Source organism: Gopherus evgoodei, chromosome 1, assembly GCF_007399415.2.
Source record: "Gopherus evgoodei ecotype Sinaloan lineage chromosome 1, rGopEvg1_v1.p, whole genome shotgun sequence".
NCBI classification, from domain to species: domain Eukaryota; kingdom Metazoa; phylum Chordata; order Testudines; family Testudinidae; genus Gopherus; species Gopherus evgoodei.
The window spans coordinates 197,320,647-197,346,771 of NC_044322.1; the positions used below are offsets into that span (position 1 = coordinate 197,320,647).

General features: G+C 41.2%; 1 protein-coding gene across 1 annotated transcript in view; it reads left to right on the plus strand.

Annotated features, from left to right (window-relative positions):
• MORC1 (MORC family CW-type zinc finger 1) overlaps nucleotides 1-26,125 on the plus strand; it is a 100,523-nt gene that overhangs the window by 16,093 nt on the left and 58,305 nt on the right. The window contains exons 7-12 of the mRNA XM_030582075.1: nucleotides 5,995-6,154; nucleotides 7,986-8,091; nucleotides 9,834-9,959; nucleotides 17,859-17,938; nucleotides 19,224-19,297; nucleotides 20,490-20,563. Coding sequence (XP_030437935.1) covers nucleotides 5,995-6,154; nucleotides 7,986-8,091; nucleotides 9,834-9,959; nucleotides 17,859-17,938; nucleotides 19,224-19,297; nucleotides 20,490-20,563 — 620 coding nt within the window. The remainder of the gene's footprint in view (nucleotides 1-5,994; nucleotides 6,155-7,985; nucleotides 8,092-9,833; nucleotides 9,960-17,858; nucleotides 17,939-19,223; nucleotides 19,298-20,489; nucleotides 20,564-26,125) is intronic.

Sequence of the window (26,125 nt, forward strand, 5' to 3'; positions counted from 1 at the left end):
GTAGAAAAGGTGAAGCAGAGCTTTATCACACAGTATGCTCTGCTGACATTGGAAGGATAAGCGCAGATCAAAACTGGTACTGTACTTCAATCTGTTGGCTTCACCTTAATTATAGTCAACAAACTATATTCTTTGGACCCTTCCTGTGAGCTCTTATGTCAGATGGTGACTTGGTAGAGCCTATGAGAATCTTCTTTCTTTAGCAACCCCTTTCTATCTCTCAAAATGGACTAGATGGGATTTGGAAGCAGCCACGTGTAGCCTTCCTTCCTGGAACTTTGATTGACTGACTGCTTGTACAGCAAAGCAACTTTAAAGGAAAAACTACTAATTAGGGTGACTAAGAAGGAGGTATGATGTTACAGCCCAAAGTTTCGTGGGGCGAAGAACAAGGTGAAGCTCAGGAACATGAAGAACAAGGGATAGGACTGAAAATGAAAATAAAAAAAGGAGGGCTCAGTCAAAGAAAGGAACAAGAGATGGAAAATGCAGCAAGAACTATCTACGTGGTATCGTAATAGGACCTCTACTTGGAGAACAGCATCTGGATACTGTAAAGGCTACAGCTATGCTCCAGGCTATGGATGTGATTCCCCTGTTCACTTACACGTGCGTATGCTAGCTTCACAAATATAAATGGCAGTGTAGCCACAATAGCATGGGTAGCGGCAGCAGAGGCACGACTGAGTCATGCTGAGCACAAACCTGCTCGAATGGGTGAGTATGTACTCATCACAGATCAGCTGTGGCTCTGGTGTGGCTAGCTGTGCTACCGCAGCTACACTGCTATTTATACTCATGCTATCTCTCATCAAGCTAGCACAAGTATTTGTACACGAACAGGGGAATCACACCACTGGCTTGTAGTGTAGGCGAAGTCTAATGCCATGTGAATGCCAGGGGCATCTAGTGGTGTAGATATACTCAGGGCTGGCCTTACCATGAGGTGAACTGAGGCAGCTTCCTCAGGTGCCAGAGTGTGTGGGGGTGCCACTAGGACCCAGAGTGTAGAAAATTGTTTCTGCTGCTAGTGCATATGTATTCTCTCTGCTCTAGATGCACAGAGATGGTGGAGTGCTATGCTGGAGGAAGGAGGGCACAAGAGACATAGCAGGCAGGCAGGAGAAAAGGTGAGAGAGAATAATAGAAAGCAGCAGGAGCTGCAGGGAGAGAGAGGATGAGAAGCTTCTTATGTACCTCTCTGGAACCCCCAGGAGTCTGGACTGATGAACACCAGCTTCTCAGGGAGCTTCCTGTTTCCTGCTGCTTCTGAACTCACTTGAGGATAAAAGGCAGTCAACTGAAGTGATAGGAGCCAGTTAGGCCCTTAAGACACTGCTATCTTCCCTCACTCAGGCCCTGCTACCAGCATGCTCATTTGTTCCCTTCAGCTGAATGTTGAGAGCCATTATAGCTGGCACAGAACAGCAGTCATGAGTGAAAGAAGAAAACGCCCTCTGGGGCAGCATTCAGAAAAAGAAAGAAAGCAAAGGAAACTTTTCTGTCTAAGCAGGAAGGAGCTCTCCTGAGGTACATAGACACAAATGTTCATGGTGAGCCTTCCGGCCCCAGTGAGGATGTGAGTGGTGAGGAGATGCCTGATCTTCCAGTTAGTCAGAGTGCAGGTGACCTGGCAGCTACTGCAGCATCCATATCTCCATCTCAAATGGATGTAACCATGCACATTCCTGAAGAAAAGTGTAGATCAGAGAAGAGTGTGGTGGAAGCACAAAAAAACAGCTGCTGCAGAGTTTAATTCAGTAAGTTTAGATGATCCAGGACTGTGGACCCACTTGAGCAGTAGCCTGAGGGACTTCCTTGTACTGCATGGGCCACAGCAAGTGAAAAACTTCATGTTTCTCAAAGACAATGAAAACAGAAGTTTCCATCCAACACATTACTGGCGTGAAATCCCGAGTGGTGACAAAGTGGAGAGGCAATGGCTTATGTACTCAAAAACCCAGAATGCTGCATACTGTGTTTAGTGCAAACCCTTTCGGTCTAATGTTCCAGCCACATTGGGTTCTACAGGAACAATGGACTGGAAAAATCTGGCTAGAAATCTGGCATGCCATAAGAAGGCAGCAAATCACCAGAGAGCATTCCATAGGTGGAAAGAGCTGGAGATGAGACTAAGGTTAAAGGCCACCATAGATGTTCAGCATCAAGAGAAGATTGCCTCAAAGTCTCTTTACTGGCAAGATGTTCTGAAAAGGCTCATTGCCATTGTAAGAATGCTTGCTACCCAAAACCTAGCACTGAGTGGCACTTCAGATCAGCTGTATGTGCCAAACAATGGAAACTTCCTTAAAATTGTAGAGCTGATGGCTGAGCTTGGTGCTGTGCTCCAGGAACATCTAAGAAGAGTCACCACCCAAGAAATGTACACACACCACTACCTTGGAAAAACAATTCAAATGAGATCATACAGTTACTGGCAACAAAAGTTAAACAGAAGATTGTGGCAGATCTGAAGTCAACAAGATAAGACTCTATTATTCTGGACTGCACACCTGACATCAGCCATGTGGAATTGTAACAGGGTGCTGGCTAGGAGATTCAAGCCAGACCCCTGTTAGCCCAGCTCTCCTTAAAAGGGGGATTAGTTAGGACTGGCCCTAATCACCTGAGGGGATGCTCCTGCGGGCCTAAGTGGCCAGCCTGCTATATAAAGGTGGCTGGGAGGAAGCAGAGGGGAGAGACAGGAAAGGAAGGAGCAAGGAGCTCTAGATCCCTGCTGGCAGGAGAAGCTAGCAGTCTCTCAGGGTGTTGGTCTGAAAGATATATAAATAGTAGGTGGTGGGGATAGGCATGAACAATAAAAGAGCACTGGAGCATGTACTTTGGAGCGGTCTCCGATTGAGTTTGTGGAGGGGCTGGGAAAAGGCACCGCTACAGGAACAAATGACTCTAATGGAGTGTTTTGTAACAACAGAACCTAGTGAAAATGTCCCTTCAGTGGTGACTGTCAGAGAGCATTTTCTAGAATTCATTGACATTGATGATACTACAGGAGCTGGTATGACAAATGTGCTTCTTAAAAAGCTGGAAGGTACGTGAATTGCGATAGTTGACATGAAAGGCCAGGGCTACGATAATGGGGCCAACATGAGGGGAAAGAACAGAGGAGTGCAGCCATAGATCCGAGAGTTAAACCCTCAAGCTTTTTTTGTCCTGTGCAGTTCTAATTCATTGAACTTGGTGGTCAGTGATGCAGCATCAGCTTCTACTGAGGCTGCTGAATTTTTTAATGAAATTCAAAGCATCTATGTATTTTTCTCTGCATCAACCTCATCGATGGCAAATTTTGATGGCAGCATCTGGGAACATCCTCTCTGACACTGAAACCACTGAGTGCCACACAATGGGAAAGTCGAGTGGAGGTGATAAAGCCTATGAAACACCAAATTGGGAAGAAAATGATGCCATAGTTGTCATTATGAAGGATAATGCTATGACAGGAACTGTTGGTGGGAGAAGAGTGGCAGAGGGAAATGGAATCACCAGAAGCATACATAACTTCAGATTTCTGTGTGGCTTAGTGTTGTGGCATGACATACTGAAATAAATATTGTAAGCAAGAGACTTCAAGCTTGATATAACTGGAGCTATGGAACAACTAGAGAAAGCAAAGTCATACCTACAGTCTTATCGGTTAGATGAGGGATTTCAAAATGTTCTGAAGAGTGCACAGAAGTTGGCAGAGGAACTTCACACTGAAGCTATTTTCCCACCCATCCAAGAATACAAGAGTCACCGAAGAAGAAGACTTTTTGATTACGAGGCATGGGATAATCCCATGAGAGATCCCAAACAACAATTCAAAATTGAATTCTTTAACCAGGTGCTAGATTGTGCAATACGGTCAGTTGAAGAACGTTTCATGCAGCTCAAGGAAGACGGCAGTATATTTGAGATGTTCTACAATATTCCAAAGCTCCTCACTATACTTGAAGACGTTCACCAACAATACAGGGCACTAAAGATAGTGTTGACACATGATGATGTGCGATATTGATGTGAATGATTTAGGTGATGAACTGAAAGCCCTTTCAAGATACATTTCAGCAGGATCAACCTCAAAGGCTGTTCTGGAATATATGTGCTCGAATAAGATGACCACCCTCTTTCCAAATGCTTTTGTTGCTCTATGCATACTTCTAACACTTCCTGTAACAGTTGCCAGTGGAGAACGCAGCTTCTCCAAGCTGAAGTTAATAACACATCTATGCTCCACAATGACACAGGAGAGGTTGGTCAGCCCTGCAACCATCCCAATAGAGCATTAGCTGGCCCAGAGTGTGGACCTTCAGGAAGCAGTTCAAATCTTTGCAACCAAGAAGGCACGGAAAGCACCACTTTGATTATTCAAACAGATGATAATGCCAGTGTTTGCTATGCAGATAAGTAAAGTTACATTTGCTGTTCAGGCATTTGAAAGTTAAGTGTGTGTTTACAATTTTTGAACAAGGCATTTTAAGTTGTTTGTTCTCCTTTATTAGGGTAGGTAGCAGAGCAATACCATGAGAGGAGTAGAACAGGAAGAAGGCAGAATTGAGACCTTTCAAAGCTTTGGCCCAAGCAAGGGGCATGGGGGCGTCCTTTGAGCTCCCTGCCTCAGATGCCAAAATGTTGTGGGCCGGCCCTGGATATACTATACCAGCAAAACACCACTCTTGTGGACAAAATAGTGTTTTCTACCAGTACGGTGAAACCACCACCATCCCATGAGAGAAACACTTGACTGTAGGTCAGGACTGACAAATTACCCTTCTTGCCCTTAAGTTGGGCTTAACCCTGGAGTTTATGAGAATGGGGAAGTAATAAATGGGCCACTCTCTTTTTTTTTTTTTTTTTTTTTTTGCAAGGGGAGGAAAAGGGAAAAAACAGGTTTATACTTTCTTAGAGCTCTGTTCTCTTGCACCCAAGGGAATTTTTATGTCCCTAGCTAGCTGAGAATAGTTCCCTTTGTGTTTAAAATGAAACATTCTATTGGAAATGTTTGAAGTTCAGAAATCTGCAAAAAGAGACATTTTGATATCCCCATGGATCTGGCACAACTATCATGTAAACCCTCAACAGTCCCACCCTATATTGACACACACTCTGTACTGTATGTGAAGACGAAGAGCTATTGTAAATATGACCGTGGATAGCTGTGATAGGTGGCTCTATATGTGTAATGTTGCCTTATTAGTATTTGTAATAGCAACTAGCTGCTAAGGTGATCAACACTAAACAAAATGTGAAGTAAAAGATGTGTGAATGTTTGAGATTATGGTGTATGCTAATCTTTGTGCTTCAAGTACAGTATAGTTTCTCGTAATAGAAATGGGCTCTTCTTGACTAGAGGAAAATAATTGGATTTTCCAATGACTGTTTGTTTAGTCCACGCTTTTTTAGCCTTGTAAAGCAACTTCATTGTTACCTGTATTTTAGATCCCTGTGAGGTAGGGTATTATATTAGCTGCATCTGATGCACAGAGACGTTGTTTATTGCCCAAGGTCACGCATGAAATCTGTGCTAGAGAAGAGAATTGAACCCAGTTTTCCAGAATCCCAGGCTAGTACTTTAAAATAGCTGTACTATCCTTCCCCTCTAGGTTCCAAGACTGGTTTCCATAGCTAGACATTGATGTTTGCCTCTAAAATAATCCCTATTGCCAGGTCCTGAGAGTTTATTCTGCAGAAATTGTTGGCATGTGATACATTATGGGATTGTGTAAATCCCAGGTTGGGAAATAAAGAATCAAACCTAATTTTTGTCAGATTTCCTCTGTGGTTTTGGTTTTTTGTAGCAAAGATTGAGTTAATTTAGTTGCTTTCTGTATCTTAGCTGTGTAAACCTGTTTATCTTAAAAATAATTTTAGCATTATAATTTTTCCACAAAATAATTAAAAATAAAAGGACAGCAACAATCAAAAATTTCACCTTGATCTTTGATTATTTAATATGTAATTGTCTCTGAAATATATTTTTCATGTTTTTTGCAGATGATAGTCCCAATAACCTCATGGTCAACAGGTACTAGAAAACCAGTCATAGATGATCTTGAGAAATTCACTGTACAGATGTCTATCATCTTTAAATACTCCCCTTTCATGAGTGAAACTGAATTGCTGCAGCAATTTGACACGATCTATGGGAGAAGTGGTAAGCTTTGCCGAACAATGCAATTTTCATGTAAACAATTATTTAAAATACAGAAATACTGATGTATCATTAGAGAAGCAATGTGCTTTTAACTCTTATGTAGAAGGTCAATTACTGAAATTCTTATTTAGTCAAACCTTTTTAATAAGAAGAAAATAAAAGGATTGGGGTATTTACCTTACACCCTGGTTGCTATTATAAAGAGAATAAAATGTTCTACCTGAATGTCAAAATGGAAATGTTTATTGGGGGGGAAATCTAGAAAGAATTCTGAAATTCTCCATGCGCTTTGGTCCAGACTACTTAGATTTCCTCTCCACTAGTTGTTCTTATTTGACCGGCCTCTTCTGTCTTTTCATGCAGTGTAATACTTAATGCAAGAGCCTTGTCCTCTGCATCACCTTCCATCTGGAAGAGCCTCTCTCTCACTCTACATCTCTTTTCATAGTTCCTAAGAAAGTCTGTTTTCTCCTTCAGTTTTATCTCTGAATTCTCCCTCTCTCTTATATCACTCTGGCTGTATGAATCTTAGGCCCTGTCTAGATACAGAGTTAGTGTGCAGCTGAGGTGTAAGTCTATGGTGCACTAACTGGCAATGTGGAGCCTGCTAGTATGCCTTAAAATTCCCTAATGCGCTTTGACCTTCTGCTGTTTGAACTTTTATATCCCAACTTGCTGTGCACTAACTGTATCTAGACAAGCCCTCAGTGTCCATAAACTCAGTTTGTATCAGACACGATACAATAAGTTGTACATACTGTCATAAACAGATAGTTAAGGGTTAATGCCTCTCTTACCTGTAAAGGGTTAACAAACAGGGACCCCAAACACCTGACCAGAGGACCAATCAGAAGACAAGATACTTTCAAATCTCATGGGAGGGAAGCCTTTGTTTGTGGGTTTTGGGTTTGGCTTTGTTCTCTCTGGGTCCTGGATGGGACTAGAGGTGCAACCAGGTTTCTGCCAATCTCCCTGCTACAGTCTCTTATCTATTCAGAATTGTAAGTAAGAAAAGGCGGTCATCGTCTTTTAATTTGTTTTTTGTGTGTCATCTGCATATGTGTACTTGCTGGAAGTAGCTTAAATTGTGTTTCTGCTGGAGAAAGTTTCTTTCTATTGTTTATAAGTTGAAAGACCCTGTAACTGTTTACCATCTAAAGTGCAGAGATAAACCTTTTACTTTTTTCTTTCTTTTTATTAAAAGTTTTGCTTTTAAGACCTGTGTGATTTTTTTCTCCTAGTTAAGGTTCAAGGGAATTGGTGGGGAGAAGGGAAGAATAAATTTTCTCTTTGTGTTATATTCACGCAGCTTGTATTGCCTCTGGGTGAGGGGGAAGGTAACTCTCCTCTTGGTGTGGTGATTCAAAAAGTTGAATCAGGCGATCTCCTAGTGTTCCCAGGGCGGCAGGGAGCTGGGAGGAAGAAGGGAGGGGGGAGGGAATGGCTTATTTCCCTTTGTTGTGAGACTCAAGGAATCTGGGTCTTGGGGTCCCCTGGAAAGGTTTTGGGGGGACCAGAGGTATCAGGCCCTAAAAATTCCTGATTGGTGGCAGCCTATCAGATCTAAGCTGGTGATTAAGCTTAGGGAATTCATGCTAGTACCCATATTTTGGACACTAAGGTCCAGAATTGGGAATTATACTTGACACATACATATTTCCATGGTTTTTGTTTTAAACAGGCCACAAAAATTGCAGCTCTTATTCTGATACTGTATATATTATTTAGACAAGCTAGACTGACAAGATTAAAAAGCACAGAAGCGCCTGAAAAGGATCTTTTACAATATTCAAATAGTTGCCTTTAAAAGATGTATATTTTCTCTCCCTAGGCACTTCCATTGTTATTTACAACGTAAAGCTTATGCTCAGTGGAGAGCCAGAGCTAGATATAAGAACTGACAGTGTGGATATTCAGATTGCTGGTCTTCTTGATAAGTGAGTGGCATAATTACATTACTGGAGCAAAGGTTTGGATGAATATCTGTAATCAATAGTACATGGTTACATACACCAATAGAAGTATTTTATTGGGGAACTGTCAATTGATTAGGAACTGAAAAACAGCATGGATATGTTGTCATTCAAAAGTAATGCAGAAATGCCTTTCTTTGACTGGGGGGTGGCAGGGTAACACAGGATCAAAAGGCAAATATGGCATGGTTGCCCAGTTGTGCAAATGACCTTTTTCACTCACTAATAAAACTGGGTAAACCATGAAGATGAGAAATTGTACAACGTATAAACATTCACTGTTCCCTGTACTGTTTGTAACAAATGGATTGTATGCCTCAGATGTCTCATTGTGATCAGTGCTGAGGAATTGCCAGCCAATATTAGGACAAGTAAGAAAGTGAATGCAGTTTTTTAAATGAGAGGTATAATGTACCCATTGGATTTAGATGACACTTGATTTAGTATATCATCTTTTCAAAGCATTCTGGGTATTGGGCCCTCAGGTAGGTTGCCGCAGTTTATTTCTGTAGAGGACTCACTAAGCCAACAGGTCTCCTCTTCTCTTCACATCTATTGTTATTTTAAGAAAGGGATGGTAAAACTTTCTGGTTCCTCTCTTCCTTCCCAAGCAGCAGAGAGCACAAAATGCAGGGCTGATGAATCAGCAGGCTTTCTGGCCTGGAGTGGAACTTTCTGTAAGTGGGGACAGATGACTAAAAATATCAGCGGTACTTGTCACTGTTGAGGGGTGGAGGCTGTTGGGTCTTTGCAGGGCATCCTTTCTTAAAACATCTTCTTTTAGCTGAAATATGGCATTGCCTCAATCACATTAGTATTTTAAACAATTAATATGTTTTGCTCTACTAGAGAAATCACCAGAACAAGCCATCCTTCCCTAGTCCCTGGGCTGCTTCACTAATGATTTATTCCCTACTCCACACCCACTCAGACTCTGCAGCTTCCCCTCCCCTTTGGTAGGACAGGGAGCTTGTCTTCTGACTGGCCTCCTTCCACTGCCTGCATTACTGGGTATAGAGCCCAAAGATATTGGCTGGAAAGTCTCTTGTTCATTCTATAGTTTAGGGAGGCTGGGGGCCTAGAGAGCCCACTAGAGTGAGAGTTCTCCAGAGTCTTCAGCCAGGAAACCAGGAAAGGAAGGAGAGCTAGAGAGGCAAGATGGGGCTGGAAGAGCAGAGCTACTCAGCAGGGCTCTCTGCTATGCAGCCCAGCTCGTCAGACTGAACTCGTCTCACACTTCCATATCTCTTCCTTTTCTGCAAAGCACCATAGATATTTGTATCCTAATACAGTGGGAAAACTAGATTTCCAGGGTTGAGTAGGTTAGCTTCTTCCATGATAATGTCTTAAGCCTGAAGCTGTGTGGCATTAAATCCCACTGTTAGTGAGATATTCATACTATATGTCAACAGCATCCCATTATAAAACTAATTTCTAGCCAAATCAAGAACTGTACCGTAGTTGTTAGTGCCATCAGCTGAAACCCAGTGCACAAATTGGAGTTTATTTGCAAGGTTCTGACAAACTTACTCTGGAGAAAACCTTCAAAAATCTTTTAATACCTACAGAGAGCACTGTGGGGATCCAGCACATTTTAGTTTAATGAGTCTGGGGGTGGGCATGTTGTCTTAGGTTATTATGCATCTAATTTTTTCATGTAGTAGAGTTCACGCTTTGTGGTCTTGCTTACATACTGGATATTTCAGCCTTCCAGAACGATGGTCACTCAGAGCCTATACAGCTATATTGTATTTTGACCCGCATATGAGGATATTCATTCAAGCTGAGAAAGTAGAAACTAAGCACTTGCCTTACTGCTTTTACAGACCCAGGTGAGTAAGCTTCCGTTGCTATTACACTCTTAAATATTTTAATTTTCAAAGCAGTGCACTTGAAAGCCTAAATAGCCTTTTTGTCATGGTGGAAAATTGATTTTGATGGCAAAGTGACTTATAATTTAAACAAAGTTCAAATCGCATTGGCAGGCAGGTCTGCTAAAGTGTAATCATCTGTGACAAATGCTTGGCAGTTATCTCGACCCAGGGCTAAGAACATACTACATAAGATAATCAACTAAAAAGGGATTTTTGTTTTCACTTCGGTGCATCAAGGTGCTTCTGTTCTTGTACGAAAGATACAATATGAGATTATAGGTCACTAATGCGGTTTGTTTGTAATGACCCTTTAATTCTGTTATTTGATAGTTTTGTATGGGGTTGCTTCTATAGTAAATCTAACTGAGCCCAGTTAGTGCACTGATCATATTCTAGGGTGACTAGATGAGAGGAAGAAAATATTGGGACACATGGTGGAGGTCGCTGGCGGAGCAAAAAAAAAAAAAAAGCCGACTGTTGCCAGCGGGACGTGGGACAAATGCCTAAATATTGGGATGGTCCCAATTTTATCGGGACATGTGGTCACCCTGTCATATTCCCACTGTAGTTAGGGGCCCAACTCCTTCTGAAGTCAGTGGCAAGACTCTTACTGAGTGTACAAACCAAAGTGATCAGTTACCTAGTAGCAAAATTTTTAACATCTTTATGGAAGGAAAAAACGGCTTTCATTGTGAGTATAGCTGTGCAGTTGGTTAGCTGGTATGTCGTCTGCAATAGTGATGCTAATATAAAAAACTAGCAGAAGCATAACAGTGTGGTTGGGGGCTTAGACACTGGAGTCCTGTTAAAATAGGCATGTATTTTAATATCTAACATGAGATTTTTCAAACCACGTGCATAGGGTTTCCAAGCAGTAGAAAGATTAGTATACACAAATCTTGGGGTTTTCTAGTGTCACATAGTGAGATTTCTAAAGTGCACTAAGGTGTTGCACATTAATTGGTCCATGGGGACCCTGCTGGTGATCTTTAAAGTAGTACTTTTTGAAACATTACATCATGAGGAGCCTTTAGTGTGCACCAGCCGGATCTACATGGACCAATTAATGTGCAAAATGTTAGTGTGCTTTAGAAATCACAGCCCCATAGAGTGCATGACCCTACCGATGCCCTTAGTCTTTATCCTGTGATTACCATGGGCTGAGACAAGAAAAATTTATGGCTGAAAGCACAGTCCGATAGTTTCACCGAATGTAAACTAAGAGGCAAATGTTGTGACCAGGAAGACAGATAAGAGGCATATTTTAGAACTTGGAACTAAAATATGTAGGTTATTACTTGGTGCCCAATTGAATGTTTACAGAAGTGCTCAATGTTGGTCTAAATTTGTTCCTATTGAAGTATGATATTTTCTTAAACGAGAACAGAGTTTGGCCAACATGGACTAAATTTGAAAATCCCACTGTACATGTTGTTGTCAACCATCCTAGGATCACTTCAGGGGGAGTCATCACGTATTCTATCTGGCATCACAAAACTGGATTTTATGAAAGTTACATCTGTTTTCAAACTTGAGTATCATTTTTAGACATATTGTGTATCATGCTATGTATAGCATCAGACTCGAAAGCACCACATATCTACTGCATAATTTAAATAGTGTTCTGACCACTAATCAAAAGGAAAATGTCAAATCAGTGACTCTAGCTTCTACAATTTATACTTCTCAAACTACAGATCATAAACTCATGGCTTTTCTCCACTGACCATAGCTGACTTAAAGATTCCTTAATGCCCTAGCTTTTCCTCAGTCGAAGATCACTCTAGCTTTACCCGTCTCTGTTTTATCACGCTGTTGGGCCTGCTATACGGCTTTCCTGGAGGAGCTGACCTTTCATAACCTTGTGAAGGGACTTGGATTTAGGATAACACTGGTCTACAATTTTTGAGAAGTCGTCTGCTTCAGAGATAAAATGTGATATTTATTATGTATTGTGATGTGCTGAATTCAAATATGACAATTAAAACAACTGATTGGCTACTGTTTCCAAGATATTTAAGTTTTTACATTTTATGTCTATGTATATTGTGTAGATAGTAGAGTTTTAATGATAAATTGTAAACCTAGGTCTTTTCATGTGTTTATGGTTGCTTTACAGGATGATATTTCACCTGTCCTGTTTATGTAACACTTTAAAAATCAGCAAAAGAGTTATATAAATAAAATTGATTATGAAACAAAAGGCAAAAAACTATTATGTACATAGTTTAGTCCTATTAAGTGTCTACTCGGGCTTCTTGGCTGATCTCTTGTATTCATTAAATGGAGCATCTCTTGTCACTGTCCAGCAATAGTCTGCAAGCATTGATGGGCTCCATTTGCCCTGATAGCCTGCCAGGAGATTCCACTGCTGTAGTCTGGAGCCCAACAACTCTGCCTTACTCTTGGGTAGTTCCAAATCCTGACAAGGTCATTCAGTTCACCTTGTGTTATGAGGTGTGGTTCAGAGGAGGAGGATGGGAGAAAATATGGGTCCTGTGACATTGATGGTTCAGGACCAAAAGTTTCATCCTCTTCCTCATCTGACTCCAGTGAGAATGATTCTGGTGCATCAGGAACCGGCAGTCCTTCTCCGTGGGGTACTAGGCGTATAGCTGATGGAATGTTTGGATAACGCACAGTCCACTCTTTCTTCTTTGACACACCTTTCCCAACTGGAGGCACCATGCAGAAGTAACAATTGCTGGTATGATCTGTTGGCTCTCTCCAAATCATTGGCACTGCAAAAGGCATAGATTTCCTTTTCCTCTTCAACCACTGGCGAAGATTTGTTGCACAAGTGTTGCAGCATATGTGTGGGGCCCACCTCTTGTCCTGATCTCCAATTTTGCAGCCAAAAGAAAGGTGATAGGCTTTCTTAACCATAGTGGTTATACTGCGCTTTTGTGATGCAAAAGTCACTTCACCACAAACATAGCAGAAGTTATCTGCACTGTTCACACAAGTACGAGGCATCTCTGCTCACTTTGGCTAAACAGAAATGTGTCCCTTTGCAAAATCAAACACTGACAAATAAGAGCACGACACTGTATGATTTCTAGAGCTGATATAGGGCAAGTTGTTCAGCAGAGTGATGTAAGCTTCATTATGATTGCATCATCCATGACTTCTAGGAATAACATGATGCAATTCATATCATGTATGATGCAATACTAGCTTCAGATTGCATCATTCATTGTTTTGCCTAAAAAGCAAGTACTGTCCAAACCCAGTCATAGATTTCTTCATAGATCCTGTCAAAGATGTATTTTAGTCATTTCTGGTTTAAATTGAGATCCCTTCCCTTTATAACTCACTTATCCTCCGCCATTCCCAAGTCAAGGGTCGTATATACTGACCCAATAGCACATCTTGAAAACTAGAGCCAATCAACAATTTTAAGCATCATTTTCATTTTCAGTGACCCAGAATTAGTAAAGTTGGACTACATTTATTTCAGAAGCATTTTGGCTGTAGAGCAGTGTAATAGTTCTCGGTTCCAAAGCCACTAGCTCTTATCCAAATACTGAATACAGCTCCTTCTAATTATGAACTTCATTCTGTGCTTAATACAATAATACTAGAGGAGAGACAGAACCTGAACTGTAGAGAGCACAAATCAAAGGTAGAAACGGTTCAGTCACGCAATACAATCAAATTAATTACATCTCCAAAGAGCTGGGAATGTGTTTGTAAAAAAAATTAAACTGGGTTAGATACCGCATATGTTGGTGGATCACAGAGTTTCGTGGGAAAGCAACAAATGGAAGGATTTGAATGAGGCACAATTGAAAGGGGAGATTCAGAGTGCAAAGGGCATCTTGTAAAAATATTTGGTAAGTTAGAGAAGGATACCAAAGGGGTGCAAAGATGAGTGGCGCGGGATGAATGTAGACCAAAGTATTAAGGGGAATAGTAGGAAACAAGCTGACATGCAACCCAGTGGAATCATTCAATTTCTGTCCTAAACTGTTGTGTAGTGTTGCTGTGTGGTGTTTCATAATTGCCCCATTACATCTGAGAGGTGACTGTCTGTTAAGTGTCATATCAAATAATCCTTTTGTGTAGTTTATCAGGTTAAACTGGAAAATACTCTTGAGTTAAAAGTGATTATATAATTGTAAGGTCACTAATCTGTTGGCCTGGATATAATTTGTAGCAGCAGATACCCCAGTGTAAGTAAGCAAACTATTGTTCTATAACTTGCCTCCTCCCCCTCTCCCCAAGTCAGTGCTCAAGGGGGAGAGACTGCTTGTCAGAATCCTTCTGGCATGTCTCAATATATGCCACTTTGTGACTGAAGCTTAGGATAACTTCAGTGTTCATGTTTTTGCAGTAGAGTAATAGTCCTCATATCAAGCTAAGTGTTAAAATCAATTTTGCAGCACCAAAAATATCATTTCTTCTGAAAATAACTGATGTGAATTTCCCAATAATTGTAGAAGTGTGTGCTCTCGGTGAAATATTCACTATTTCAGTCACTTTCAATATCTGTTCTATTTTAATCTCCTATGTATTTTTCTCACTCAGTTTGCGTAGCCCTCTTTATCTGATCACTTTTGAATATTGAGTCTGTTATCCTGGTTCTCATTTATTTTTAATGGACTGTTTTGAGACTTAGTTCTATATTAAGTACAAAGTGTCAGTTTCCTTTAACATATTGTATCTGTTCTTGTTCACTTTTACAGTGAAATGAGAATCCTTTCAGCCCTTACGTTGTACTGTCAATTTGTTCCAAATTGAGAACTTGATGGTAGAATGTAATGAGTTCTTCAGGATTCCTTATTATAGATCCATCTTTCAACAAGGAGTCCCCTGGCAAAACTGCAAAATTAGTCTCTGCCACCAACTTCCCCTCTCCATTCCCAAAATAATTTTTGCTTCCTCAGTTTATGACTGGCTTTAAGTAGAAGTCAAGGAAAGCTCCTTGGGTAATTCCAGAAAATGCTGGCTCTGTAGTCCATATGTTGGTCCTATATCCTTTCGCAGTAGTGGAGATGAAGAGGGAGCAAGCATATTAATCACATTGGCCAACTTGAAGTGGTGCAAATGGAGCCTTAATCCAGTCTGGAAGCAACGGAGGCCATGCCTCAGTCCTCTGCTGCTAATTCCTTGTTGCTTCATACTTAGCGCTCAACTTAGAGAGAACAAAAATTAAGTGCTACAGTAGTGCTATGGGCGGGAGAGAACAGAATATAGATGATCCAGAAGCCTGGGCTCACACCTCTCCTGAGGTAGACATTACTTCTTTTCAGGCCGCCTCATTGCCAATCGACTTTCCCCAAATGTGGACACCCAATGTCTGACTTTCCATTCTGATGAGGTTCCTTGGAAGGAACTGTTGCTCCACTCTAACTCAGAACTACATTCTGACAGCTTCTTGTGCTCTCCAGCATGACTCATTTCTTTCTATGGCATTTCATCTATCACCCAACAATCTGGGAAGACAGGGTTTTGATCAGGCCAGCTCTGTGGCCTCACAAACTTGGGGAATAACTGGCCACATTTCATCTTTGAATTTTCTGTATAAGGGTTTTCGTTCTCTGCCAGTGAGAAGTGCCTTCTGTAATTTTCTCACCATAGGGTGCTTTGTATGAGACTACATGGGACTATATAGTTCATTTTCCCCTAATGCATTTCTGCCTGGTAATTTCTGCTTCCTGCCAGTCATTATTAAAACCCACTCAAACTCCATATGTTTTAAATTCCCTGATTCTTAGGGCTTGTTCTGTGTTCTGTAATACAATAATGAATTCTGTAACTGGTGGGACACATGTATTTTTGTGTCATGGGTTAACAGTTTGCACATCTGATCCTTTGCTTTCACTTGATCCACAGAACTCTTGAAGAAAGCCAGGTTAGACAAGGACACAGGCTTTTCTTACAGTTAATCGTTGGCTCATATATTTGTCTTCTTGACTTCAATGAGCTTATGGAAACTTCCACTTTCCTTCCCCACCCTCAGCCATGTAACCTCTGTTTATTTTTTTCCAGATAAAACTGAAATGGAAAAGGGTTCTTAGATATTAAAAGTGATTTAACATGCTGGGATATGCTCAGCCAACATCTGAAAAGTGAATTAGTCTCATTACGAAGGGCTGGTGTGCACTTAAAATTTGGGTTGAATAGCTACGGGGACTCAGGGTATGACAATCCATATTCTCACTATACTGACCTACTCTTCTCCCTCAGTGTAGACAGTTAGGTCGATGGAAGAATGCTTCTGTCAACCTAATTATCGCTGTTTGGGGCGGGGGACAAGCTACAGCAGTGGAAAAATCCTTTGCATTACTGAAGAAAGTGTTTATGCTATGGCGCCACTGCACAGTAGCCATGCCACTGCAGTGCTCATAGTGTAGATAAGCCCAAGGTTGTCTTTAACTAATGATTCTGTGAAAATAACCAGATGAGTCATAGAATATCAGGGTTGGAAGGGACCTCAGGAGGTCATCTAGTCCAACCCCCTGCTCAAGCAGGACCAATCCCCAGACAGATTTTTGCCCCAGATCCCTAAATGGCCCCCTCAGGGATTGAACTCACAAACCCTGGGTTTAGCAGGCCAAGGCTCAAACCACTGAGCTATCCTTCAATGAGCTCAGACTGTAGGGCTGTTTAGTTGCAGTGCAGACTTCCAGGCTCAATCTGCAGCCTGACCTCTGGGAAACTTGTGCTTCATGGGGTCCCAGAGCCAAGGCTCCAGCCAGAGCCCAGAAGTATAACTGCAATGAAACAACCCTGGGAGCCCAAGTCAGCTGGCACAGGCCAGCCCCAGGTGTCTAACTGCAGTGTAGACACACCCCCTACAGTCACATAAAGACATCATAGATATTCTGGATGCGGATGTGAAATTTTTCCTTTAGTCAGTAAAAGTGGGCAAACTATGACCCACAGGCCACATCCAACCCACAGAACCCTCCTGCCCAGCCCCTGAGCTCCTGGCCTAGGAGGCTCGCCCCTGACCCCTCCCCTACTGTTCCCCCTTCCCCGCAGCCTCAGCTCGCCCTGCCGCAGGCGCAATGCTCTGGGTGGCGGGGCTGTGAGCTCCTGAGGCAGTGCAGCAGCAGAGCCTGGGCCTGACCTGGTGCTGTATGCTGCACGGTGGCATGGCTGCTTGTCCTGCTGCTCTGGGCAGCGCGGCTGTAGTGTCGCCAGCCACTGGTGCTCCAGGCAGCGTGATAAGAGGGCAGGGAGAGGGGTGGTTGGATAGAGGGCAGAGGAGTTTGGGGTGGTGTGCATAGGGGTCAAGGCAGTCAGAGGGCGGGGAATGGGGGTTGAATGGGGGTAGTGGTTCCAAGAGGGCAGTCAGGAAGGGGGGGGAGTTGGCTAGGGTGGTGGGAGGCAGTCAGGGGCAGGGGTTCTGGGAGTGATCGGGACAGGGAGGGGGTGGTTGGATGGGCAGTCATCAGGGGGGGTGAGAAGCGGGGCAGGGCGGGGGGCAGGCCACGCCTGGCTGTTTGGGGAGGCACAACCTTCCCTAACTGGCCCTCCATACAATTTTGGAAACCTGATTTAGTCCTCAGGCCAAAAAGTTTGTCCACCCCTGCTTTAGTGCCATGGATTTCAGAAGTGCATCAGTCAGTCTTTGTTTTGAAAATAATATTACAGTGGCGAGATGAAGTTAGAGGTTCTAAATTGCTTCTGGGAGGTAGTCTGTCTGTCTACAACTTGTTTAGCACTTATTTGCATATACAGAGTGGCAGTTTTGTGGCAGACCTTGTCATTGGCCACTGAGAAGGTAAATTAATTCAAAGGTAATGTGCATTGTAACGTACTGCATAACATTTGTTTGCTCCTGTGATTGCTCTGATGTGTGTTGAAAATGCAGTTTGTAATGATTTTGCCATTCTGTCTTAACAGAATGTACCCATACATCACGTCATCGTGTAAAGGCACTGCAATGAAAGAAATAAAGAAGGCAGAAGTGGATGTGAAGATTGGTATGCAATATCCTGAATTGGCTTTTTATTTCAAAATTGTGGCTTAATTATGCTAGTAGTAAAACTCTTTTGTGAATAGAAATCAATAACCTTTTCGTAGCACTTCATATTTTGATATGCTTAGAAATATTATGTAAACTCCCATAACTACTCTGTTGCAGTTAAAATATAAAATACAGAAAAAAGCATAGTCACAAATTGCCTTGCAAGGTAGGATGGGGAGCTTTAATTCAAGAAAGCAAGGAATCTAAAGAAAAGTAGTGATCTTCCTCCTAAATCCCAGGTCATACTGACATGGTGGGGGGACTCTATCATGGGAAGCAGTGACTCTGAAAAAGATTGTAGGAGTCATGAGGAATAATCAGCTGAACATGAGCTCCCAGTGCGATGCTATGGCCAGAAGTGTTAATGCAGTCCTTGGACTCATAAAGAGGGGAATCTCAAAGAGAAGTACAGAGGTTATTTTACCTCTGTGTTTGGCACTGGTGCCACTGCTGTTGGAACACTATGTCCAGTTCTGATGCCCACAATTCAAGAAGGATGTTGATAAGTTGGAGAGTGTTCAGAATGGAGCCATGAGAATGATTAAAGGATTAGATATTATGCTTTATAGTGATAAACTCAGGAGCTCAATCTATTTTAGCTAACAAAGAGAAGGTTAAAAAGTGAATGGATTACAGTTTATAAGTACCTAAAAGAGGAGCAAATATTTAATAATGGGCTCTTCAATCTAGCAGAGAAAGGTATAACACAATCTGGCAGCTGGAAGTTGAAACTAGACAAATTCATATCAGAAATAAGGCATAACTTTTAATCAGTGAGTGTAATTAACCATTGGAACAAAGGATTCTCATTGCTGAGAATTTTTAAATCAAGATTGGATGTTGTTTTTTCTAGAAGATATGCTTTAGAAATTATTTTGGTGAGGTTCTCTGGTCTGTTTTCTTCAGGAGGTCAGCGTTGATGATCAGAATGGTCCCTTCTGGCCTTGGAATCTATGAATCGTCTGTAAATCTAAATTAGTGACTAAGTATGTTAGTATCTCAGGAGGTGCTCACATGGTGCAGTCTCAGTCATTCACTAAGTGCCCTTTATTCCCACAGATTTCAGTGAGACAGAGGATGCTCAGCACCTCACAAATGCATAATCTGAGATTTAAAACATTGAACAGTTCCAGGTTGTCATGGTGTTTACCCAATAAATGTTCTGTCTTTCTGTAGAGCTGGTATTTTATGATGTCTCTAAGCTGTACTTTAAGTAATTGCTTTGCTTATGTTTTTTCTAGCTGAACAAGCTGTAGAAGAAGCTAAGTGCCAATTAAAGCATTTAGAAGAATCTCTTCTGCATGAGGTCAATGAGGTACTGTAGCAATAATCATATTTCTTAAGCATATTCAGAAATATTGCTTGTTATAGCTCTGCAGCAACCCATGTTTACTGGACACAGGTGTCAGTGTGGAGAGTGAACAGTAGTAGCTTCTTTGGAAAGGTACCTAATTTCTTGTTAATGTAATTTTTCAGAAAAAAAATAGGCTAGAAACAGTTGTAATGACAGGTTTTTTAAATATAGCTTACAAGTAATATTAAACACCAGGGAGGATAACCAGAACTACCATTCTGTCAACTACGTGTGTACTCTTATTGAGGAGTTTTACAAAGATTAAGTGCCTATTTGTACTGGTTTTGGATTCAATTACATTTCCAAGAAAATATTTTAAGAGGCTCCCTCCCCCAATTGCCTTTAAATGTGATAATGATAGTGCTTATGTATGGAGATATTGTGTTCATAAAACTGTAATAATATTGCTCCACCCCTTCATTGGTCCGCCAGCGTTCTGTCCCCATGCATGCATGTAGATTTGAATTTTTCATGATTTGCCTGCGAAATGCTGAAGACAAGGCTTGCTCTCAGTAGAAGGGCATATGTCATTTGCAAAACATGTGAAATTGTGGTAGATGGAAGGAGAAGCAAGTGTAGTGATTAATTCTCAAAATCTATTTTAAGGATCCATCCATCACCTGCAGCGTAACTTCTGCTCTCCATTCAAAAATATTGTAATGATGGTTTCTTTCTCTTGTAGAGTGTCACTGAAATCAGTGTTGGTTCTGTTTTGACTGGTCAGAACCACCAATAGGTTTTTCTCCTGTGTCTTACCCTGCCGTTGGAGATCATTGACCGCTCTAACTTACACTCCATGCCACAGGTGTTCGGGTGCAAAGTGAAACAGACCAGAATCATTGAAGTTTCATTCTGTGGCTTCAGATGTATATAAATGGAGTTAATTAAAACCTACTGCCTTCTGCTCCATTCCTTGGGGTATTGTGCTCTGAGCAGCAGAGTGAAAATTTAACGCTGATTCTAATATATCCCAATTTAATCTCCAGTACACTAACTGTGTCTGGAAGCATCAGGGTTGTTAGCAGACTGTAGTGATAGGTTTGGAAGTATGGTGGGTGTCCAGAATATTCACTTTCTCAGAAGCAGCTTGGGGGAAAAAAACCGTAGAGTATTAACTGATGCTAAAATAACTTGTTTTACTGCTTTTTCAAAGTCTGCTCAGCTTGCATTACAAGATGCTCTAGAAAATGCAAAAAGAATGCGTGAGAAGCTGGAGGAGAAACAAAGGCAAGATGTGAGACTATTTAATCAGTGTTTCAGAAAAAGTGGTAGTGTACTGTATGTTGTAAATAGTGATTTGATCTAGAGTCTGATACTTAAATAGTGCTTTCTCAAGTTGCAGCTGTTTGTCATTTCAAGGGGCTTTTCAATTACTTTAGATGCTCCAATCCTTTACCGTTTTCTGGAAAAAATTTTAATCCTTGTAATTTTTTCATTAGAATCTTTTAGAATGAAATTCTTTTTATCTATTTAGAGACTTGGGTTTCCTCCCATACATCAGATGAAAGCAAGAATGTTTAATATTTATAATATGGCTACAAAAATGTGAAAGAAGCTCAAATGCTGGTTCTCTGATGTTGAGACATTGGCGAAAAATCAACCCTAGGTTCATTGCTTCAAATCTAATCAATGTTACACAAGACGTTTTGAAAGCACTACCTTGTAGCATGGCAATTCAGTTAGGAATAGGAGCATGCTAGAGATCTAGGGCCATTGATCCTACATAAAAGCAAGTATTTTTAGGAGTCTGCTTCTGTCAAACCCTGACAGTATTTTAAGGTGTGCTTGAGCCTGCAACACCCATCTGTTGGCTAGATTAGAGTCAGCTGCTTCTTTTTCTAGTTAATATCCACAAACAGCTGTTTGAATCAAACACCCTCTCTTCAGGGAAAAAGTGAGATTTGTAATCCCTCCATGTGGGTCCTTTTGGGCAGCCAGAAGGAAACCCAGAGGCTGGATTATATTTTGTTTACCAGATCCTTTTCAGCATGGGTCCAAAGGGTGCCCAAAATTTTTCCATGAGGAAATGATTATTCTGTATCCTACAGGTGAACATTACAGTCTCATTATCAACAAGGCTACAGCATAGAATCTTCTTTTAGAGCAGGCAGTAGCTGTTTGTCTCTATTTTTATGACATGGAAAACAGATTGCAATTGAACAGAATGTAGGACACCACCTCCACTTTCAGGCATATTTGTCAAACCAGGAGTACAACAGAAGGAAATGGAGATTTACTTCAGCGTCCAAAGAACCTGGAGATTATAGTCCTGTATTACCCAGGTTGAATGATATCAAGTAATGTCCACTTTCAGACTGATATCCATAAGGTCAGACATTCAAGTAGCCAACTGAAGGCATTCCTCTGTTTACGGGATCTGAGAAACACATACTTGCACTTAACTGGGGTTTTGTGTGGCTTCGAAGCCACTTACATAAGCATGTTGCTGCATTATAACGCTACTTAACACAATGGATTGTTATTAAGTGAGGTGTATGTCTCACCCATTTCCCCATACCCTGACTGCTTGAAAAGCGGAAGCTTTCCTTCTTGTCTGCCGTCCTGGCTGTTGGGAAATTATTTGCCCTCTTTATTCTTACCCAGGTACTATCAAAGATGCAGGTCTTAGAACATAAGAACAGCCGTACTGGGTCATACCAAAGGTCCACCTAGCCCAGTATCTGTCTACTGACAGTGACCAATGCCAGGTGCCTCAGAGGGAGTGAACCTAACAGGCAATGATCAAGTGATCACTCTCCTGCCATCCATCTCCATCCCCTGACAAACAGAGGCTAGGGACAGCATTCCTTACCCATCCTGGCTAATAGCCATCTATGGACTTAACCACCATGAATTTATCCAGTTCTCTTTTTAAATGCTGTTATAGTCCTAGACTTCACAACCTCCTCAGGCAAGGAGTTCCACAAGTTGACTGTGCGCTGCGTGAAGAAGAATTTCCTTTTATTTGTTTTAAACCTGCTGCCTATTAATTTCATTTGATGACCGCTAGTTCTTATATTATGGGAATAAGTAAATAACTTTTCCTTATCCACTTTCTCCACACCACTCATGATTTTATATACCTCTATCATATCCCCCCATAGACTCCTCTTTTCCAAGCTGAAGAGTCCTAGCCTCTTTAATCTTTTGTCATATGGGACCCTCTCCAAACCCCTAATCATTTTAGTTGCCCTTTTCTGAACCTTTTCTAGTGCCAGTATATCTTTTTTGAGGTGAGGAGACCACATCTGTACACAGTATTCGAGATGTGGGCATACCATGGATTCATGAGGGCAATAATGTATTCTCAGTCTTATTCTCTATCCCCTTTTTAATGATTCCTAACATCCTGTTTGCTTTTTTGACCGCCTCTGCACACTGTGTGGACATCTTCAGAGAACTGTCCACGATGACTCCAAGATCTTTTTCCTGACTCGTTGTAGCTAAATTAGCCCCCATCATACTGTATGTATAGTTGGGGTTATTTCTTCCAATGTGCATTCCTTTACATTTATCCACATTCAATTTCATTTGCCATTTTGTTGCCCAATCACTTAGTTTTGTGAGATCTTTTTGAAGTTCTTCACAGTCTGCTTTGGTTTTAACTATCTTGAGCTAGTATCATCTGCAAACTTTGCCACCTCACTTTTTACCCCTTTCTCCCGATCATTTATGAATAAATTGAATAGGATTGGTCCTAGGACTGTCAAGGTTTTTTTCCCCACTTTGAACTTTAGAGTACGAGAAGTGGGGACCTGCATGAACACTTCTAAGCTTGATTACTAACTTAGGTCTGGTACGCTGCCACCAGCCAGAATTTAGTGTCTGGCATACTTTCTGTTCCCCCAAAACCTTCCCTGGGGAACTCAGACCCAAACCCCTTGGATCTTAAAACAAGGAGAAATTAACCATCCCCCTCCTTTTCCCCCCAGACTTTCCCCTCCCTGGATTGCCTTGAGAGGCTTCACACAGAACCAAACTTTTTGGATCTTAAAACAAGGAAAAATCAATCAGGTTCTTAAAAAGAAATTTTTTACTTTTTCTTTCTTTAATTAAAAGCTATCTCCCTAAAATCAGGATGGAAAATGCTTTGGAGGGTACTCAGATTCTTATAGACTAGAGGGACCCCCCTGCTCCAGCCTTAGCTTCAAAGTTACAGCAAACAGAGGTAAAAAATCCTTCCAGCAAAAGAAACCTTTACAAGTTGAGAACAAATATAAGACTAATCCGCCTTGCCTGGCTATTATTTACAATTTTGAAACATGAAAGACTGATTCAGAAAGATAGGGAAAGCCTGGAATGATGTCCCGTCCCTCTCAGTCCTGAGAGCAAACAACGAACAAAACAAAAAGCACAAACAAAGACTTCCCTCCACCAAGATTTGAAAGTATCTTGTCCCCCTATTGGTCCTCTGGTCAGATGTCAGCCAGGTTTACTGAGCTTCTTAACCCTTTACAGGTAAAAGAGACATTAACCCTTAACCATCTGTTTATGACAGGTCTTAACTATCTTGAGCAGTTTAGTATCATCTGCAAACTTTGCCACCTCACTTTTTACCCCTTTCTCCAGATCATTTATGAATAAATTGAATAGGATTGGTCCTAGGACTGACCCTTGGGGAACACCACTAGTTACCCCTCTCCATTCTGAGAATTTACCATTAATTTCTACCCTTTGTTCTCTATCTTTTAATCAGTTCTCAGTCCATGAAAGGACCTTCCCCTTTATCCCATGACAGCTTAATTTACGTAAGAGCCTTTGGTGAGGGACCTTGTCAAAGGCTTTCTGGAAATCTAAGTATACGGTGTCCACTGGATCCCCCTTGTCCACATGTTTGTTGACCCCTTCAAAGAACTCTAACAGATTAGTAAGACACGATTTCCCTTCACAGAAACCATGTTGACTATTGCTCAACAGTTTATGTTTTTCTATGTGTCTGACAATTTTATTCTTAACTAGTGTTTCGACTGATTTGCCCAGTACCAACATTAGACTTACCAGTCTGTAATTGCCGGGATCACCTCTAGAGCCCTTTTTAAATATTGGCGTTACATTAGCTAACTTCCAGTCATTTGTTACCGAAGCCGATTTAAAGGACGGGTTACAAATCTTAGTTAATAGTTCTGCAACTTCATTTTTGAGTCTTCTCCTTTTTACTCCTGCTTGAAGAGTATGATGTGATTACACCTACCTGTCTTCTGTTTTTTCCTTATTAGACTGTGCTTGTTGCCTAACATGGGCAGAACAAATGGAGTACTAATCAGATGCCCAGACTTTGCAAGAGCAACTTGTGGGCTGAGACTAATTAGAATGGAGATTGTAAAATCTTCTTGGGTGTGGCAATCCATACCAACTATCTAATGACTCATGGATATGTCCATATAGAATCTATAAAGAGGTGAAATTGGATTCAGACCTTGCTCAGAAGAGTAATCTCTTGCAGGTGGATTGTCTGGTGTGTAGGGATGATAACAAAATATTTTGTTATTATCCCTACACACCAGACACCTATTTCATTGGGCTATCATTCTTTTGTTCCCCACAAAACCCTTCACAGTACAGCTAGACAGTTTCCCTCCGTGCACTCTGTCAACAGAAACTTTTAAGGGAGTATGAGGAGAGAGCAGCTATTGCAAAAAACACACTACTTCAGTCAGTGAGGCAGAAAATTTCTTTGATTATTTTGCTTTTATCTTGCAGGATAAGTAATTCTATCACATTTGCCTCTTTGCTTCATGGCTTTAAATCTCCTCTGAACACTGCATCACAATGATGTGATGCCCAGAGTTATTTTAAGACTTCCTGGGAATGACCCAAGAATTTTGAAATGAATAGCAACTCTGAAACTAAAAGTTTATAGGTTCATAGGTTCCAAGGCCATAAGGGATCATTGTGATCACCCAGTCTGACCTTTTCTATAATACAGGCCATAGAACTTCCACAAAATTATTTCTGTCTGAACTAGAGCATATCTTTCAGAAAAAAACATTCAATCTTTAGCTCTTGAGGAGTCAGGTCTACAGCTGCCTCTTTAGGTAATAGTGAACACATTCTTGCTTATGTGACTCCTCACTTCAAGGAAGGCCACTACTATCATTTACCAAAAGTGAAATCCTCACTTCCTGGAATCTGAAGGTCACCTGTAGTACATGGGCTTCATGTAGTCCTTTAACTGGATAGTGCTACGTTTTCTAATGTTACTGGCAGATGCAGCATACAAGTAGTGATTACATAATGGTGCTTACCTACCAATTTTAGTACTTTCCATTCCTCAGGCCTACCCCCGAAAATGTGCTTCAAGTTAGTTGAAGCTCCTTGTTCATGATTTGTTTCTTTGACTCTGGTAGCTCCGTGCAGAAAGTTCTGCAAAGCCAAAGGGCACTTTAACCCTCTATTCTCCAGTAGTTGAATGGGAGGAAACATGAAGTGTATGGAATGATACAAGTCAACTCTGAGAACAAAACTGGCTAATTTTTGTATTGCTTACTAATGGATGATGGTTACAGTATGCCTAATTTTAAAAAAAAAACTATCAGCCAGAAACTTTATGATATGAAAACAAGTGTCAATTTGGTAAGGCATTTTTCCTCTACAGATGCAATGAAAGAATGTCTTTAGCTGTTCTCGTAACATGTCTGTAGCATGTTCTTGATAAACATGAAAATCTTCATAGCAATTACTTTCAGTCTTAATTTGCAGGTTAACAGCTAATGCTGTCTTCGTTAATGTCAAGCTGCCAATGTGCTACTTGGCTTATGTTTGATTTTAAGTAGGAATTTTCTGTTTTCA